This window comes from Hyaena hyaena, unplaced genomic scaffold (genome assembly GCF_003009895.1).
Source record: "Hyaena hyaena isolate Hyena2069 unplaced genomic scaffold, ASM300989v1 scaffold_227, whole genome shotgun sequence".
In the NCBI taxonomy this organism is placed as follows: Eukaryota; Metazoa; Chordata; class Mammalia; order Carnivora; family Hyaenidae; genus Hyaena; species Hyaena hyaena.
The window spans coordinates 693,316-713,449 of record NW_024080859.1 but is presented as its reverse complement, the minus strand read 5'-3'; the positions used below and the strand labels follow the sequence as shown (position 1 = coordinate 713,449).

At 49.5% G+C, this 20,134-nt stretch overlaps 1 protein-coding gene across 2 annotated transcripts in view; it reads left to right on the top strand.

Annotated features, from left to right (window-relative positions):
- The first annotated feature begins 4,250 nt into the window (after positions 1-4,250).
- Positions 4,251-20,134, top strand: part of SLC27A1 (solute carrier family 27 member 1) — a 33,969-nt gene continuing 18,085 nt past the window's right edge. The window contains exons 1-2 of one of the 2 annotated variants that reach the window (XM_039243290.1): positions 4,251-4,269; positions 6,503-6,670. In XM_039243290.1, coding sequence (XP_039099221.1) covers positions 6,504-6,670 — 167 coding nt within the window. In that variant the 5' untranslated portion in view covers positions 4,251-4,269; position 6,503. Of the gene's footprint in view, positions 4,270-4,978; positions 5,093-6,502; positions 6,671-20,134 lie in introns of those variants that run through there. The other variant, XM_039243289.1, reaches the window with a different exon arrangement.

The following is a 20,134-nucleotide window of genomic DNA, read 5'->3' as shown; positions in this document are numbered from 1 at the left end:
CTTTCCAGCCCGGACGCTGGCCAACTGTTGTTGGGAGCCATTCTGAGCCCACTAGTCGAGAAAACTGGTGAGGTTAAAGCAAGTTTGCATGGTCTCTTGCCAATCAGATGATGACCAATATCCACCCCCACTCAATTATTTCTGCTTGAGCACTGACCCCTAAGGTACCTTGTTGATCAATATCGGGAGTTACTTGTCCCCTTATTTTTGCCTTGGTATGATGATTGCACCTTGTGAATGAACTTTTTGTGGGAACAACTTCTTTTGATTATGGGAACAGACATCGTGTCTCCAGAAGGTCCTGTTTCCCTCCATACTTTCCCTTGAGCTATAAACAGGCTAATGACCCTTACTCATAAAAGACTGACATTTACATGTACAATTCTGTTTTTTACCATTGCGTTAGTGAGAGATGTTCGTACAGCTCAACATGTAAATCAACTAACCAAAAATGTCTCTCATACCCTAGCTATTCAAGAAATCATAAAACTAGACACGAGGTAAATGCCCTTGAAGAGGCTATTCTATGTATTGGAAATGAGCTAAACTCTTTAAAGGTATGGTTGGCTCTCCGGTGCCATAAAGAATATAACTGGAAAATCAAGTCTTGCCCGGAGACAAAGAGCCTAACTTAGAGAGAAGGAACAGATAAGGGCAGAAGATAAGTTACTACATACACCTTTGCTAACTGATGGTGTATAGCAGCCACTTCCCTAAGGCCTACATTCCACAAACACCTTCCCTTACCCTGGCAGCTGTGATGAGGATGGATAAGAGTATCTACAAACTTGGGGCGCCTGGGTGGCTTAGTCGGTTAAGCGTCCGACTTTTGCTTAGGTCATGATCTCGCGGTTCGTGGGTTCGAGCCCCACGTCGGGCTCTGTGCTGACTGCCAGCTCAGAGCCTGGAGCCTGTTTCAGTCTGTGACTCCCTCTCTCTCTGACCCTCCCCTGCTCACGCTGTCGCTGTCTCTCTCTCTCTCTCTCTCTCCTAGAAATAAATAAAACATTAAAAAAAAAAGAGTATCTACAAACCTATGACTTAATCTTAGCATTATTACAATGTGAACACCTTGTTATTTTCTTACTCACCCTCACTATAATTGGGGCAGTTCTGCAAGAAGACTTCTGTAAAACCTGTTTCTGTACATTTTCCAAAAACATCTTATCACAAAGAGCTATCCATTGTAAAAATTCCATTTCCTGATGCCATGTTAACATTTGACCTATAAATAAACACACCAAAACTAACAGGACGGAGATGCCTGCCTGGTGATCAGAAAGGATCTCGGGGCTCTCTCATTCTCTCTCTCGCCGACACCATCCATCCTTCAGGGACCCCTGGACCTGCCGGAGCTGGCCTCCGACAGACTGTGGCAGATTGACTGAGTCAGGTGAGTCCAGCAGAGGGGCTGCCCAGGCAACCTATGGGGTCCTGAGAAATAGTCGATCCCTGTTGTATGAAGCCACTTCAGTTTGGAGTGGTTTGTTACACAGCAATATCTAACTGATACACCAGGTCTAGAGGATTTTTCCAGGTCTAGGAAAACACGAGAGACTCCGAAAGAAACTTAGGATTGACTTTAAACAATAAGAAAGGAAGTCACAGAATCTCCATTCTCAAGATGTAATTCAGGTTGTTGAGGCTCCATGAATGGCCTCATTCCTGATCTGTCCTTGACACGTTCTGTTTAGAAACAGTTTCCCCCTGTCGTATCTTCCTCACTTTCCCCAGACCCCAGGAAGTCCTGTCACGTTGTGAATGCAAAATGCACCAAGAGCAAAATGATCTCAATGACAGGGGACTCTTCTATACTCTTGTGAGGTGCCAGGCTTCTGTCCTCGGAACAGCCCTAACCAGGTTGGCGTGATTTTATTCCATTTCACAGGTGAAGCATAGACCCTCAGGGAAGCTGATTTTTGCAGCCAAGTCACCCAGAGAATGATGTGCATGGGGCTACAGGCCAGGTCTACCTTGATTGGGGCTTTTGTCGATCCCAGCATTTCCCAAATACAGTGCCCTTGACATTTGGGGCTAGATCGTTGTTTGTGCTGGGGGCTGGCCTGTGCAGTGTAGGACGTTTAGCAGAATCCCTTGCCTTGATGCACTAGGGTGTCCGTAGCACCCCGTCTTCCAAGTGTGACAATTAAAAATGTCTCCAGGCATCCTTGCCAGGTGTCCCCAGGGGCCAATTGAGAACTACTGCTTTTTTGGTTTTTAATGTTTATTTACTTACTTTTTTGAGAGAGAGAGTATGAGCAGGGGAGAGTGAGAGATAGAGCATGAGCAGGGGAGGGCAGAGACAGATGGAGACACAGAATCTGAAGCAGGCTCCAGGCTCCGAGCTATCAGCACAGAGCCTGATGCGGGGCTAGAACTCATGAGCAGCGAAATCATGCCCTGAGCTGAAGTCAGACGCTTAACCCACTGAGCCCCCCAGGCGCCAGGAGAACTAACTGCTCTAACCCTTTATCCTGTTGTAGTGGGTAGAGTGGTGACCCCCCCAAAGAGATCTAAGTTTAACCCCCAGAACCTGTGACTGTGACCTTATTTGGAGAAAGGGTCTTCGCAGATGTAATTAAGAATCTCAAGATGGGATCATCCTAGATTATGGAGGTAGGTCTTAAATCCAATGGCAAGTGTCCTTATAAGAGACTGAAGAGGAGACACAGAGGGAGATGCCACGTGAAGACAGGCAGAGACTGGAGCGATGTGGCCACAGCCAAGGAATGCGTGGATCCTCCCCTAGGATTTCCAGGAGTGTGGCCGTTGGCATTTTGATTTCGGACTTCGGGCCTCCAGAACTGTGAGAGAATAAATTTCTGTTGTTTTAAGCCACCTGGTTTGTGGTACTTTGTTGTGGCAGCCACAAGAAACGGATACCCCTCCTTGTGGTGGGCACGGGAATTTGGTGGAGAGAAATTGTTCACTCCCCCACGGGGCTCGTGTTCTACTTATAATGAAACCCCCAAGCTATGACCTTGCAGTATTTTACTTTCAACGTATGCTTCATTTCTCTCCTTCTGGAAAGTTCTAAGAAGGCACTCTGCTGTGGCCTGCATGCCCTATGGTCACCCTGGGGAAGGGGATGAACGGCTGGCTGCGCCCTTACACCCAGCATATGCCTGGCCCATTCATTCTGCAGATGCGAAGCCCCGCGTCAGCCAGGACACAGTGGTGATCAGGAAATATTTGATGCGTAACGCTCCAGGAGGTGGCCGTTATCACCCAGAGGGCAACCAAGGTACAGAGGGGAGAGGTGACCAGTCCAAGGCCACCAGCTAGAGATGGGTAGAATCTGAGTCTGTCCCGGGCTCCAGGCCTCAGTTTCCATTTCTGTGAAATGGGAATAAGACAGCGCTTCATCTGGAAAAGGAGGCAGCGGTGGTATTTCAGAACTGGGAGTTTTTTGTATCTTAAGAAGATAATTGAGGATGCAAGCTGCTGTCTATTATGCGATGGCCCTGGGGCTCTGGGGACAGCCCTTTGGCAAAGGGATAAATAAGGGCTAAACAGGGATACAAAGGGGTAATTGACCACTGAAAGCAGTGAAAGCAGGCTGGGTCCGCGCAGGGGGGAAGTGGTTCTTCTCCTGGTGGGTGTCCAGCCAAAAGACAACCAAGCCAAGATGGGGGAAAGGAAAGGTTTTACTTGCAACAAGGAGGGAAACCTCGGAGGCTGTTTCCCAGAACACTGGCCCCGCCCTCCCCATACAACAAAATTGGGGAAGTTTGAAGCTAAGGGCACATGCATATTCATGAAGGGGCTTGGCAAAGGAGAGTGCTGCAGAGAATTGGGGCAAAAGTCATCAGTGTTTGAGTGCTCAGAGGGGTTTAAACCCTGCGAAGACTCCACTCCAGAGCGTGGTGGGTCACGCGGTTAGGCTCCCTCCCCTGGCCTGGTAGTGGCTGTTTGTTCCTACATCCTTTTGTTCTTTAAAATCATTAACTACTGGGTCAATTTTCCTGTGATTTTCACATTTCCCAGGACGTTCTGCAAGAAAGGTGGTTGGGCAGTTCACAAAGTGGCTGGGGGCCTACAATGACTTCTCTTATGTTAAGAAAGTTATGCCAAGTGCCCCTCGCCCTGTTTGCCTACACTTAAATCTGGAGTTCTGGCACTTCTGGCCTGAAGAACAAAGTTGAGTTTCCAGAGCCTTGTGGATGTGGGGATTTCAGATTGAGGACCCGTAAGAGTATCTCCAGGAGCTGTGGGCTGAGTTGGAAGAGACTGTCAAGGGCACTGTTGAGTCAGGTCTCAGTAAACTTGGTAAGATGGAGAAGTGGAGGAGGAAGGGGGAGAGAAAGAAAGAGGAAGAGGAGGGGGTAGGGGGAGGCCAGGAGGGCAGGGGAGGAGGAAAGAGGAGGGGTAGAGAGGAGAGGGATAGAGCAGAAGAGAAGGGGGGGGACAAAGAAAGGGGAAAGTGGAGGAAAGGGGAGGAGGAGGGAGAGGAGGAAGAGCAAGCCTGCATTCCACGTTTGTGAATGAATGAATCTCAACTCCAGCTAGTGTGACAGCTCCAGTCCTCAGTTTCCTTACCTGTAAAATGGGGTGATCACAATAGCGCTACCGGCGGGTTAAGAGCGCAGCTGTAGTTACCGGTCCCTGCTGACTCTGTTGATCCCCAGCCAAGGAAGCAGCAGGCCAGTGGCTGGCTCTGGGCCTACCCTCCTGATCTGCCTCCTTGCCCCCCATTCTGCCCACCCTGGGCCGCCACAGGGACCAGTGGTAGCCTGTGGGAGGGGTGGGAGCCTGCCCAGCCCTGTCCTCCAAATGAGCTGGAAGCTGGCCCTGGCCGTCTCCCAAGGAGAGTGCTGGGAAGGTCGGCCAAAGCAAGGCAGAAAACAAGCAGGGCTGGGGTGGGCAGGGGGGCAGAGGAGGGGGAACTTGGAGGGAGGGATCCAAGGCAGTGGCCTACATGGGCATAGCGCAGGCAGAGCAGGGCCCAGGAGTCTGCAGAAATAGAGGGTCTGGAGGGCCCACCTTCTCGGGCTAGGTTTGGAGTTCTCTGTCTTGACCTCATCGTCCCTGCCTGAGCGCCTGGGAACCCACGAGGAAGCGGCCAAGACTGAGGGTCTGTGAGCTGCTCCAGGTCAGCCAGGGACCAGGGTGGTGGGCAGCCAGGCGGGCGCTAGCCCGTGCCTGATCAGGAAGGGGGCTTTCGGGTCTCCGTGTGGGCCCTCAGGACCTTGGGTGTGGGGGGCTGGGGACCTGGTGTGTGGGTTTTGGCCTCCCTGGGCTCTTGGGTGTTACACTGAGACTTAACTAATGAGATTTTGCGATATAGATTCGGGAGTAGTTGGGTCCTGGAAATGGATCATTAAGACTGAGAATGGGTTTAGAACCTTCTGGGTCTCCGAGGCCGGGAGTGTAGGACTCTTCGGGTCCCTGGAATGTGTATTTAACACCCAAGAGGTTACGGTGCTTGGATTTACGACAAACTGGGGCAAGAATCCCGTACGGACAGGCCCTGAGTGTGAACTAGGATTTTCCGGTGCCCAGGGGTAGGAATCCCTGTGCCATCTAAGGCTCAGCCCGAAGCCACGCCCCTAGGCTGTGGGAGCACGTGTTTTCTAAATGCCGCGTGGGGGCGGGCGGGGGGAGGGCAGTTTGGTTGTCTTGAATACAGCTGCGGTCGTCTCTGGGCCGTTCTAGCCCCGGGGTCTCGTTGGCCGTCGTCTCTCTGGCCAGGGGCCTCTCTCTATGGTCGTGGCCTCCGGAAAGGGGCGGGCCTTGGCTAAGCGGCTGAGGAGCCCTGAGCAAGACAGGTCGGAAGAGGGCCTTGGGGCGGGCCTGGGCGGGCCTGGGCTGGCATTTGGGGAGGGGCCTAGGGTGGTAGGTGGGCCAGCGTGGGCCTGGGAGGGTGACGATTGGGCCAAAGCTTGAGGGCGGAGCCAGTGGCCAGGGGTGGAACCTGTGTCTGGGGTTGGGGGCGGGCCAAGCCCGGGACTAGGGGAGGGGCCTAGTTTTGAGTGGGCGTGGCGCGTGTTTGTGGGCGGAGCCATGTGCCTAACCGGGGACGGGGCCCAACGAGTAGCGGAGTAAGGATAGAAGCGGGACTTCGGAGGAAAGCTGAGGACCAGAGACAACGGCTAGGTCAAGGCATGAGGAAGGGGCTGGTTCTGTGGTAGGGACAAGGTCGAGCCCACGCTTGGGGCCAGGTCGTCAGGGTGGAGCTTGGGTTCAGAGTCCAGCCTCTAGGTCAAGACATGGGGCAGGGCTTGATAGTGACTGACGGTGTGGAGGAGCTGAGGGCGTGGCCTGTATAATGATTGGCAAAGAAGCCTGAGGCGGGATAGGAACCGGGAGGCTAGTGCCCCGCATGGGATGGGGCGGAGCCTGTCCGGAACACGGCCAATTACAGGCACGAGGGCGGGGCCTAAGTCGAAGGGGGTGGCCTGCGCTCCCCGGGGAGGAGGAGCCGGGGCCTGGGGGCGGAGCCCGATTGGATGTGGGGCGGGACCCCAGCGGCCCGCGTCCTCAGCGCTCTCCGCCTCCCCAGGATGCGGGCTCCGGGTGCAGGTTCGGCCTCCGTGGTCTCGCTGGTGCTGCTGTGGCTGCTGGGGCTGCCGTGGACCTGGAGCGCAGCGGCGGCGCTCGGCGTGTACGTGGGCGGCGGCGGCTGGCGTTTCCTGCGCATCGTCTGCAAGACCGCGAGGCGGGACCTCTTGTGAGTGCAGTCGGGGCCTGGTCCCCCGCCGGCTGCGCGTCCTGGGGGTGATCAGCGGTGGAGGTTGCAGGGGCGGCCGGGGGGAGTGGTCCTGAGGGGTTGGGGAGAGGGGTTTTGGAAACTGGGGGCGAGGTTTAGGTGAGGGCGGGGTCAGGGGCGGGGCCTGGACCTGAAAGAGTGACGGGTGGGGGGGGTCACTGAGGGGAATTGCAGGGGACAGTTTGAGGGTCTCTGGAGGGAGAGGAGTAGGTTTCAGGCTTCTAGAGGCTGCTTTGGAGACTTCAAGGACTGGAAGGTGGGCTCTTTCGGGGGCTGGTCGGGGTTCTAGACAGCTGAGGCTGTTTGAGAGGCCGTGGGTATTTGGGGGTCTCTATGGGGACTTGGTGACTGTGAGAGGCCTCCAGGGGCCCCTTCCAGGGGCTCTTCAGGGATTCTGATAGGTCCCTAGGGGCCCACAGTGGTGACCCAGTGGTCTCTGGGGGCTGCCAAGACACTTTGGGTTTACTTAGGGCCTTCTCGGGGTGTGAAGGATGAAGGGGCTTCTTGGGGTATCTGTAAGGGACTTTCAGAGTTACTGAAGGGTGTGTGTCCCCACGGGGCAATTTACCGGTTTCTCTGTGGCAGGGGGTCTCTTTGAGAGTTTGGAGTCTGTGCAGGATTTGGGGGGTTCAGGGTTTGTGAGGTTGCTGTGTATGCCAAGACTTGTTTGGGGAATCTCAGGAGACTGTGATCTCACACGAGGGGATTTTGGTGCCATATGCAGGTATCCTTGGAAGAAGGTCTCTGGGGTGTCGCTGAGGGGCTGGCTTGAAGAAGCTGTTGGGGGATCCTCCTGGGGTGAAATAGGTGTCGTGGGGCTTTCCCACCAGAGCACATCTTAGTAACAGCCCCCACATGGGAAAGCCTGGGCACCTGCTGTGGCTCTGCCAGGCTGATACTCTCAGGGAGATAGGGAGAGTAACCCATTAATGGTGAAGATACAGGCTCTGTGAGCAGCAGGGATGGCGTGGAGCTGGAGAAAGTTCTGCTGCCAGTTGATGGGTTCTGAACCTTCTAGCACCCGTCCTGTCCTCTCCATGCTCTGGCCCCTCCCTCTGCCCTTGATCTTTCTGACACGCAGATTTGAGTGTGCACTCTGTTCCCATACCCTCCACCACCCCCATGCTCTGCAGGAGAGAGACTCAGCCTTCAGCTGGACACAGTGATCTCGCCTCAGATCTGCCCACTCCCCACCCCCATGGTGTCCCCTGGGGTTCCCTCTGCCTGGCACACACTGGCCCTCCTCTTGCCCGGTGATGCCTTATGATGTTGCCTCCCGGGGGACCCTTGGCGGAGTTTTCCTACTCAACAGCCTCCTATGGTTGCTTGTTGCCCTTAAAATATAGACCCCCTGGGGTTCCTGACTGTGTCCACAACCTCTTCTTTCCTTTGTCATTCTTCCAGCTACACCGGCCTTCTTGCTGTTCCTAAACATGCTCGGCCCCAGGGCCTTTGTACTTGCTGCTCCCTCTGCCTGGATCACTCTTTCTTGCTATTCATTGACATCATGCCATAGCTTAAATGTCACCTCAGAGAGCCCTCTCCTGATACTGTGGCTCTGTACACTCTCCTACCTTGTCGCTGTTGGGCGGGATGGCCAACATTTACCGCATGCCCGCTCCACCCTGTGACGTGGGTACTCCCTTGTCCCCACTTTACAGATGAGCAAACTGAGGCACAGCATGGTTTGGTCACTTGCCCAGGACCACACCGGGGGAGAAGTAGTGGGGCCAGGATTTGAACCCAGGCAGCGTGGCTCCAAAGCCAGTACCTCGACTGCAGCCTCATAAGGCACCCAAACCACACAACTAAGCTACCACTGGCTTCCTGACCTTCCAAAAATGAGATAATAAATGTCGCCAGCTGGTAATTTTGGAGGCAATTTGTCACACAGCGGTAGCTAACTAATACAGCTTGTATGGCCCTTTCTGTGGGCCGGGCCTTGTAGTGTTCTCACAGTCCTATGGCTTAGAAGGTTGGGTGTCTGACTCTTGGTTTCTGCTCTGGTCATGATCTCAACAGTTTGTGGGATTGAGTCCCGCGTCAGGCTCTGTATTGACAGCATGGAGCCTGCTTGGGATTCTCTCTCTCTCTCTCTCTCTCTCTCTCTGCCCCTCCCCCACTTGTGGTCTCTCTCTCTCTCTCTCTCTCTCTCTCTTTCTCTCTCTCTCTCTCTCTTTCTCAAAAACAAATAAATAAACTTTAAAAACAGGGATGCCTGGGTGGCTCAGTCAGTTAAGTGTCTGACTCTTTTTTTTTTTTTTTTTAAGTTTACTTATTTATTTTGAGAGGGACAGAGACAGTGTGAATCAGGGAGGGGCAGAGAGAGAGAGGAGAGACAGAGAATCCCAAGTAGCCTCTGCACTCTCACCATGGAGCCCAAGGTGGGGCTCAGACCCACGAAACAGTGAGATCATGACCCGAACCCATACCAAGAGCCAGGTGCTCAACTGACCAAGCCACCCAGGTGCCCCTAAAGATCCAACTCTTGATCTCTGCTCAGGTCATGATCTCATGGTTCATGGGTTTGAGTCCCGTGTCTGGGCTGCGTGCTGACGGTGTGGAGCCTGCTTGGAATGCTCTTATCTCCGTCTCTCTGCTCCTCTCCTCCTCACGCTCTCTCACTCTCTCAAAAATAAGTAAATACACTTAAAAAAAAAAGAAAAAAAAGGAAGGGATGCCTACTAACTCCGTTTACAAGGAGATGAGGTCCCTTACCCAGGAATGCACAGGCAAGGAGGACAGGGCACTGGAGTTCAAGTTCTTAGCCCCTGTGCTGTGCCCGGGGTGGTGGGGGAGCTGCATTTAGACCCAGGGCTCAGAAAATACGTAAGCACCCAACTCTGGTCCTCCCACCTCATTCTGTATCCTGTATTTGCGGCATGAAATCCGATCACATTTTTTTTCTTGTGGGTTTCTTTCTGCCCTGGCGCCCTGGAGCTCAGGGTGAGAACGCGAGGGGGCAGAAGGAATAGAAGGATGAGAAGAAGCCTCAGGAAGGGCCCAGGGGCCGACAGTGGCTTCTTTGTCCCCAGGGTGGGGGTGGCTGGGGCTGCTGCCAGGCCGGGGCAGCCCAGGCATGTGGCTGCAGCTGAGGACTGGAGTCCACTGCCTGCCCACGTGGGTGTGTTCCGGAAAGGACCAGGGCAAGTGTAGGACAGGACGTGTAACCCGATCAAGACTGGCTGCAGCCTCAGTTCCTGTTTCTTGCAGTGTCACCTGTAGATGGGGGGGCCCTCCTCGCAGGGGCTGCTTCCTGTGGTTCCCAGCCTTTCTGGGGTCCTTTCCCCACAGCTATACAAGTAGTACCAGCTTATGGGGTTCTTGGGGTGCTGTGTCAAGCTCACTCGTGGGAAGCTCTTAGAGAGCTGGGTACACGGTCGGTTCTCCGATGCGTTTGAGCAGGTGGCTGTCAGCTGGTGGGGGAGGAGCTGATGGTTGGCAGCTTGATGCCCAGAGTCGGTGTGGACCTCAGCTCCGCCCCTTGCTGGCCCCATGGAACGTGGTCCTAGGAGTCCCAATTTCTGTATCTGTAAAAATAGTCCTTATGTAACATCTCTCCCTCAAGAAGCATGAATTGAATACCTTTTGTATTCAATGGGCACTCGGCCTCCCTCCCACATGGTACGTGGTGAATGCTTTATTCATGCTTTGTGGCAAGCCTGAGGAGGAGCAGAGGGACCCTGGGTTGGGGAGGGGGGTCCTGGTTCTGGGCTTCTGCCCTGACTTGCTGTGTCACCTCGGGCATATTAATTCACCTCTCTGAGCACCCACCTCATCCCGTCGTCCGTCAAATGGGAATCTTAGGACCGTACTTCAGAGGGTGGCTGTAAGGTTAGCACAGTGCCTGGCACATAATAGGTGCTCAATAAATGCTGAGGCTGCTTGTCTCAGCTACTCTGATTACTGAATGAGTGAAATACCAGGGAGGTGGATATATAGGTAGCGGTCTTTTAATATTTTGTTTTTACTTATTTTGTGTAATAGTCAATATAGAACACATGGTACAGCATTCAAATGTCGTAGAAGGGTTTACAGTGAATGTCATTGTCTGTGAGTCCCTCAGCCCTTGAAGTTCCCTTCGTCAGAGCCATCTTCTATCTCTTTCCCAAGGTAGAGGTACAGGAATCTGCACATACCTTCCCATTGTTCGGGCCCACAGGCGGCCACACAGTCTCCATCGTATTTCTCACCTGGCACTTTCTTTCCACTTTTACTTGCAATTTTCTTTTTAAATGTTTTTTATTTATTTCTGAGAGAGGGAGAGAGAGAGAAGCATGAGCAGGGGAGGATCAGACAGAGAGGGAGATACAGAACCCGAAACAGGCTCCAGGCTCTGAGCTAGCTGTCAGCACAGAGCCCGATGCGGGGCTTGAACCCACAAACCGCGAGATCATGACCTGAGCCGAAGTTGGACGCTGAACCGACTAAGCCACCCAGGCTCCCCTTTACTTGTAATTTTTACTTTTATTGAAGTCATGCAAGCTTTGAGGTGAAAGACTGGCAGCAGCCCTCTACCTCATGTGGCACCTTTCATCCACATTTTTCCTTTTCTACCTGGAATGGCTCTCACCTCTTGTCTGAATCTCTTGGGCTTTAGCTCCATATCTCTAAGTGTCTAATGTGACACTATCTGCATTTTTTCATTTGGGGACTTGATCTGTCATCTCCCTCTGTGGAAAAGAGGAAGTCATGTCCCTTTATCCTCCATGTCATCTCTCTCTTCCTGTCCCTGTACGTGTATGTGCACCCCCCCCCCCCAAGAGACACATGTTTTTCCATACCTTCACTGTCCCAATATTATTGCAGTTGATTCTCATTATTTGTGGTAATTTTATTCTATAAAGTCACTGCAAACATTGAATTAACAAATACTGAGCTATCATTCCTAGAGGAAATACAGAGTTAGGTGTCTGCAAACCTCTGGTCACAACATTTTTATCAACTACTTAATACATAATCTTGTTTTATGTTTATTCTTTATAGAGACACCTCATTTTATATAAATTCTTTTTGTTGTTGTTGTTGTTTTTAAAGTAAGCTCGTGGCCCAACATGGGGCTTGAACTCATGATCCTGAGATCAAGAGTCACAAGCTCTCCTGACTGAGCCAGCCAGGCATCCCTATGTTCTTTTTTTAAAAATAAATATTCTTGAGTCATCTGGGTTGGTTAAGTGTCAGCTTTGGTTGAGTCAGCTCAGTTGGTTAAGCGACCGACTTCGGCTCAGGTCACTATCTCGTGGTTCATGGGTTTGAGGCCTGCATTGGGCTCCGTGCTGACAGCTCAGAGGCTGCAGCCTTTTGTATTCTGTATCTTTCTCTCTGCCCCTTCCCCACTCGCACTCTATCTCTCCCAGTGAACTGATGGCCAACAGCATTATAACTCATGCCAGAACAAAACTTATCTAAGTAAGCCACATCTCAGCCTTCTTGCACTTAGGAGCACTAGACAGCACTTTAGCATTATTCCTGGGGGCCATTTTAAGCATCAAAATCACCAAAGAAAGGACAAAAATGGAAAAATGTGGGATGGCACTAAATAGACTTCCAAAAGAATACTTGTTTACAATATGAGATGAAACAAGAAGGCAGAGTGTTGCCTTGTTGAACTAACCTGGGAATGTGCACATTGACAACACAGTTTTTTTTTGCCATGTTATGTTTATGTGTGTCCTCAAATGGTGTGAAAGAAATGCGAATATTGATTTTTGGGGTTACAAATAAATATTAGTCAGCAGACAAATTTTCAGTTAAGAAAGAAATCTCTGAATAATGAGGATTGACTATCATAATTTGTTCAGGTAAGTAATCAATATTTACATTGTTTTGATGGTAGCAGTATTCTTGGTTGAGCCACTGTATACTATGATCATTTTTTGTTTCTTAACACCTTTATGTATTTTCTTTGGGGTTATTAATTGCCTTTGTATTTGATAGTTTTCTTTGTATTTATCTATACGTCAAGCCCAAGCAACAGTTGTGTCTCTCTTCTCTCATGACTTTTATAGCATAAGATGGGCTTTCAGTTTCACCATTTTTGGAGAGGTCTCTCTTCTAGCCTCCAATTTGTCCAGGCTGGGCTACTTACTCTTTGCACCTGGTAATTAGCCATCACCCCAATCTTGATTCTAGCTGCCTTCCTGAGGATTGGCATTACTTCTGTCTTGGGTCAGAGGCACTGTTTCCTGGGTCCCTTGTGGTTTTCTTCTTTGGTTTACTCCTTAGATTTGTTGGAGCACATTCTTGTTAGCTTTGGGAAAAGTATGGTTGAGAAGTTAATTTTTTGAGAACCTTTATGTATGAAAACATTTTTATTTCCACCCTCACACTTGATTGATGCTCTCGGTTTAAACTTCTAGGTTGGAAATAATTTTCCTTCAGAATTGAAGGCATTTCTTCTCACATAATTATTGTTGAGAAGTCTGAAACCCTCCTAATTCCTGGTCTTTTGTAGTGATCTGTTTTTCTACTTTCTGGAAGTTTGTGGGATCTTTTCAAGATGGTGGGCTATTTCCATCCATTGTATGCTCTATTGGTTAGCTTCAGGGCAAGGAAGTTTTCTTAAATGGTACTGATGATTTACTCACCTTTATTTCTTTTGTTCTTCTTGGAACTCCTGTTATTCAGTACTTGGAACAGCATTTAGCTTGATAATTATTTGTTGATTAAATATTATGTTGGATCTTCTGGGCTAGTACTCTAATTTTCTTTTTTTAAAATTTTCCGGGGCACCTGGGTGGCTTAGTCGGTTAAGCGACCGACTTTCGACTTTCGCTTAGGTCATGATCTCGCGGTTCGTGGGTTCGAGCCCCCTGTCGGGCTCTGTGCTGACTGCCAGCTCAGAGCCTGGAGCCTGTTTCAGTCTGTGACTCCCTCTCTCTCTGACCCTCCCCTGCTCACACTGTCTCTCTCTCTCTCTCCTAGAAATAAATAAAAACATTTTAAAAAATTAAAAAAAAATTTCCATCTCTATCTTTTTATCCTACTTTCTATGATATTTCTTCAAATACACCTTCTAACCCTTCTGTTAATATTTGACTTGTGTCCAAACATTTAAAAATTTTTATTGTGATCATTATTTGTTTAAATTAATAGACTTTAGCTTTTTTTTTTAATGTTTTATTTATTTCTGAGAGAGAGAGAGAGACATTGTGAGCAGGGGAGGGTCAGAGAGAGAGGGAGACACAGAACCTGAAACAGGCTCCACGCTCTGAGCAGGCTGTCAGCACAGAACCCGATACGGGGTTCAAACCCACGAACCCTGAAATCATGACCTGAGCCGAAGTCGGTCGCTTAACCGACTGAGCCACCCAGGTGCCCCTAATAGACTTTAGTTTTAATTCTTTATAGACTTCATTTCTTTATTATCTGTTTTAGGTTTACAGAAAAATTGACCAGAGAGTACATAGAGTTCCCCTATATCCCCTTCCCCTTCCCCCAAATTTCCCCTATTATTAAGATCTTTTTTTTTTTATTTTTTTAATGTTTTATTTATTTCTAGGAGAGAGAGAAAGACAGTGTGAGCAGGGGAGGGTCAGAGAGAGAGGGAGTCACAGACTCTGAAACAGGCTCCAGGCTCAGAGCTGGCAGTCAGCACAGAGCCGGACGCGGGGCTCGAACCCACGAACCGCGAGATCATGACATAAGCCACCCAGGCGCCCCCTATTATTAAGATCTTATTTTAGTGTAGTATACTTGTTACAATTGGTGAGCTGATATTGATATATTTTTATTTTTATTTATTTATTTTTTAGTTTAAATCCAAGTTAGTTAACATATAGTGTAATAATGATTTCAGGAATAGAACTTAGTGATTCATCACTTACATATCACACCCAGTGTACATCCTATCAAGTGTCCTCCTTAATGCCCCTTGTCCATTTAGCCCATCCCCCACCGAACACCCCACCATCAACCCTCAGTTTGTTCTCTGTATTTAAGAGTCTCTAATGGTTTGTCTCCCTCTCTGTTTTTATATTATTTTTGCTTCCCTTCTCTGATGTTCATCAGTGTCGTATCTTAAATTCCACATATGAGTGAAATCATATGATATTTGTCTTTCTCTGACTGACTTCACGTAGCATAATACACTCTAGTTCCATCCATGTTGTTGCAAATGGCAAGATTTCATTCTTTTTGATGGCCAAGTAATATATATCGCCAAGTAATGTATATGTATACATATATGTATATGTATATGTATGTATACACATACCACATCTTTATCCATTCATTAGTTGATGGACATTTGGGCTCTTTCCATACTTTAGCTATTGTCAATAGCACTGCTATAAACACTGGGGTGCTTGTGCCCCTATGAATCCGCACTCCTGTATCCTTTGGATAAATACCTAGTAGTACAATTGCTGGGTCACAGGGTAGTTGTATTTTTAACTTTTTGAGGAACCTCCATACTGTTTTCCAGAGTGGCTGTACCAGTTTGCATTCCCACCAGCAGTACAAAGGATTCCTCTTTCTCTGCGTCCTTGCCAACATCTGTTATTGTCCGAGTTGTTAATTTTAGCCATTCTGACAGGTGTGTGAAATATAATTGACATAACATTATATTAGTTTCAGGTGTACAATGTAATGATTTGATATTTGTATTTAGTATGAAGTGATCACCACAAGAAGTCTAGGTGACATCCATGATCACACATTGTTACACACTTCTTGTCTTGTAATGAGAACTTCTGAGATCTGCTTTTTTTTTTTTAATGTTTTATTTATTTCTGAGAGAGGGAGAGAGAGAGACAGTGTGAGCAGGGGAGGGTCAGAGAGAGAGGGTGACACAGAATCCGAAGACAGGCTCCGGGCTCTGAGCTGTCAGCACAGAGCCCAACGTGGGGCTCGATCCCACAAACTGCGAGATCGTGACCTGAGCCGAAGTCGGATGCTCAACTGACTGAGCCACCCAGGCGCCCCTAAGATCTGCTTTCTTATTAGCAACTTTCAAATATGGAATCCAGTACAGACAGTCCCTGACTTCCAGTGGTTTGACTTACAATTTTTTGACTTTACAATGATGTGAAAGTGACATGCATTCAGTAGAACATGTACTTTGAACTTGGAATTTGGATAATTCCCGAGACCATTGACAGGCAGTATGAAACTCTGTCCTGATCCCGGCCACCAGCAGCCAGCCACAAGCTCCCCGTCACCCACACCATCACGAGAGTAAACGACCTGTACAGGCACCCTGTACCCATTCAGCCGTTCTTTGCTTCACTTTCAGTACAGTATTCAGTAAATTATGTGAGATATTCAACACTTTATTAAGTAGGCTTGTGGGGGCGCCCAGGTGGCTCAGTCAGTTAAGTGTCCGACTTTGGCTCAGGTCATGATCTCACAGTTTGTGAGTTGGAGCCCCCCATCTGCCTCTGTGCTGACAGCTTAGAGCCTGGAGCCTGCTTCAGATTCTGTGCCTCCCTCTCTCTGACCCTCCCTGCTCATGCTCTGTCTCTCTCTTCTTCAAAAATAAATCTTGTAAAAAAAAAAATTTTTTTTTTAAATAGGCTTTGTGTTAGATTATTTTGCCCAACTGTGAACTAATATGAGTGTTTTGAGCACATTTAAGGTAGGCCAGGCTAAGCTATAACATTCGTTAGGTTAGATGTATTAAATGCATTTTTGACTTATGGTATTTTCAACTCATGTTGTGTTTAGTGTAAGTCCAGGAAGATCTGTATTATTGCCTACAGTCACCCTGTTGTACGTTACATCCCTGGGACTGATTTTTTTTTTTAATTTAATGTTTTTTATTTATTTCTGAGTGAGAGAGAGAGACCGCATGAGCAGGGGATGGTCAGAGAGAGAGGGAGACACAGAATCCGAAACAGGCTCCAGGCTCTGAGCTAGCTGTCAGCACAGAGCTCAACGCAGGGCTCAAACTCACGAACCATGAGAACATGACCTGAGCCGAAGTCGGATGCTTAACTGACTGAGCCACCCAGGCGCCCCTTCCTGGGACTGATTTTATGTAGGGGCTTGCTTCCTACACAGACTTCCACCCATTTCGCCCTGGAGCACAGGATTCAGCTTTCTCCCACCTCCAAGGGCCCCCACCTTTCATCCCTGCTCCCCAATTTCCAAAGGTGGGGTAACTTGGTCTCCATTCCCATTTTCCTAGTCCGTGTGTTCACATTTTTAAAAAATCCCTTTACTGGGGCACCTGGGTGGCTCAGTTGGTTAAGCATCTGACTTCGGCTCAGGTCACGATCTCTCAGTTTGTGAGTTCGGGCCCTGCTTCTCTCTCTCTCTCTCTACACCTCAGGGGAGTCTCTCTCTCTCTCTCTCTCTCTGTCCCTCTGTCCCTCACTCACTTGTGCCCTCTCTCTCTCTCTCTCTCTCAAAATTAATAAAAATAAAAAAATCCATCTTCTGGCTATTCTGGGGGGAGACAGGAAAGCAGAATGATCAGGGTCTGGGTGTCTGATCTGCCACCTTTGCATGACATTACCTGGGACTTTTCTCACCTTTGGCTCCTTCCCCATCCACCTGTGTGGGGGCCCCATTCTCGCAGAGGCTGCACAGCCTTCCATTGTAAGGACCAGACCCCTCCTGTACTACAGGACGTTTGAGTTCTTTCCCATCTTTGGCTCACTGGACGCTACAAATGATTAACACTGTCATTTCTCCAATGTGACTTTAACCTGCCAAGTTCGATCTTCTCATTGGTGGAATGATCCAGAACCGTGGAGAAAGCCCTGTAACTGTGCAGTCTACTCCCACCCTCTGCTCTGCTCACTCCTCTCTAGCCCACTGGCCTTGGCTCTCTTTTAAACATGCCTATCTCCTTCCTGCCTCTGGGCCTTTGCACTCACGGTACCCTCCACCGGGAATGCTTTCCCCCTACCCTGAGCTTTACCCACTGCTGGCTCCTTCCCATTCTTTTTTTAAATATTAAAAAAAAAATTTTTTTAATGTTTTATTTATTTCTGGGAGAGAGAGAGAGACAGCGTGAGCAGGGGAGGGTCAGAGAGAGAGGGAGTCACAGAATCTGAAACAGGCTCCAGGCTCTGAGCTGGCAGTCAGCACAGAGCCCGATGCGGGGCTCGAACCCACAAACCGCGAGATCATGACCTAAGCGAAAGTCGGACGCTTAACCGACTAAGCCACCCAGGCGCCCCCCCATTCTTTATTTTTATTATTTTTTAATTTTTAAAGGTTTATTTATTTATTTTGAAAGAGCGCGCGGGAGGGGCAGAGAGAGAGAGAGGGGGAGAGAGAGAGAATCCCGAGCAGTCTTCGCAATGTCAGTGCAGAGCCTGACGGGGGAGGGCTGGAACCCACGAACCATGAGATCAGGACCTGAGCCAAAACCGAGACACCCAAACGAGTGAGCCACCCAGGCGCCCCTTCTTCCCATTCTTTAAAATGTAGCACACATGTTGCTTCCTCAAAGTGGTCTCCCCCATTCCCGTGGATAAAGCTTTTGATCACATCATCCTGTTTCCTTTTTAGGAAACTTAGCATAAAACTCTCATTGGTTTGGGGCACCTGGAGGATCAGTTGGTTGAGCATCTGACTCTTGATTTCAGCTCAGGTTATGATCTCACGGTTCGGGAGTTCGGGCCCCACGTCGGGCTCTGTGCTGACAGCGTGAAGCCTGCTTGGGATCCTCCCTCTCTTCTCTTTGTCCCTCCCCCTGCTCTCTCTCAAAAAAAAAAAAAAAAATTAAAAACAAACTATCATTGGTTTTCTTTGTTTTTTCCGCAGTTTTCAACTCCTTTCCCCTCCTTAGGTTGTAAACCCCATTTGGACAGTGGTCACGCCTGCTCTAGTCACCTGTGTGTCCCTGTTCCCTGTCATGATGTCCAGCACGTGCTGGTGCTGAGTGGAGGCGTGCTGCACGAGGGGATCAGCCCCTCCAGGGAGCTCATCTCTACAAGGAGGCTTTTGGCTGCAAATAGCACGCATCTCAGCTAGGAGCAGCTTTGGCAGTGAAGGACATTTACAGCCACATGCAACGTGGAGTTTTGCCATGAGGTGGTTTATGGTTGGTCAGTTCACAGTGCAGCATGTTGTCACTGACCCAGGTTCCCTGTGTCTTTATGCTCTGCCATCCTTGCTCCAAAGGTTTGGCATCTCCAGCTGGGGACCCTCATGGTCTCATGTTGGCTGCTGTGGTTCTGGCTATCACATACCAGTGATGGCTTCTCCGAGAAGAAAGGGAACATGGGACTGCCATGTCCCATGCTGTAGGGCTTGTGTGAAAGGGGCTGATGTGTTGCAGGGGGTTGTATGGGCTGGACAGTGTTGGAGTTCAAGGAGCCAAGGGGCTCAGCAGACAGAGCCAGATTTCTAGGGCTTTGAACACTGAGCAGAGGAGCGTCATGTGCCCAGGGGAGGGTTCTGAGCAGAGAGCAGCGCATATAGACTGGCCTGTGCCAGGGAGAGGGGCGCTCAGCGAGGAGGCTTTGGGGCAACGGGGCAGAAAGTACACTTGGGGCTAGACGGTGGGAAAGGGGATGTCTCCCTGCACGGGGCACTGGGGTAAGAACAGTAAGCAAGGCAAAGGTCGGAGATGAAGCATGGTACACAGGTATACCTCGTTTTACTGTGCTTTGCAGATATTGCAGAGTTCTTTTGTTTTTAACACAAAGGTTTGTGGCAACCCTTTGGCAACCCTATTGGCACAATTTTTCTTTTTCTTTTTTTTAATGTTTATTCATTTTTTGAGAGAGAGATGGAGACCAAGCGCGAGGGGGAGGGGCAGAGAGAGAGGGAGACACAGAATCAGAAATAGGCAACAGGCTCCAGGCTCTGAGCTGGCTGTCAGCACAGAGCCCGATGCGGGGCCCGAACTCACAAACCATGAGATCATGAGCTGAGCTGGAGTTGGATGCTTAACCGACTGAGCCACCCAGGACCTCCTAAAGTAGTTTTCGATGAAGCTGTGTACGTTGTTGTTGTTTTTAGACATAATGCTATTGCACACTTAATAAATGAGAGTATGGTATAAACGTATTTGTACACCCTAGGAAACAAATTCTTTCTTGATTTGCTTTATTGCGGTATTTGCTCTCTTGCGGTGGTCTGGAACCATCCCTCAGTGTTGCGGAGGTGTGCCTGTCCTCGTTTCCTGTGGCTCTTCTAACAAAGTAGCACACACTGGGTGACTTAAGGCAACAGACATTTATTCTGCTCTCACTATAGAGGCCAGAAGTCTGAAATCAAGGTGTGGGCATGGTTGGCCATTTCTGGAAGCTCCGAGGGGACCCTCCCAGCACCTCTCTCCTGGCGTCTGGTGGCTGCTGGCACTCCTTGGCAGATCCTGGGTGTGTGGCTGTATTTCTCCGATCCTGCGTCCCCTTTCACATAGCCTTCTCTGTGTCTGTATCTCTTCTGTCTCTTACAGGGACATTTGTCATTGGATTCAGGGCTCGCCCGAATCCAAGATGATCTTTTTTCAAGATCCTCAAC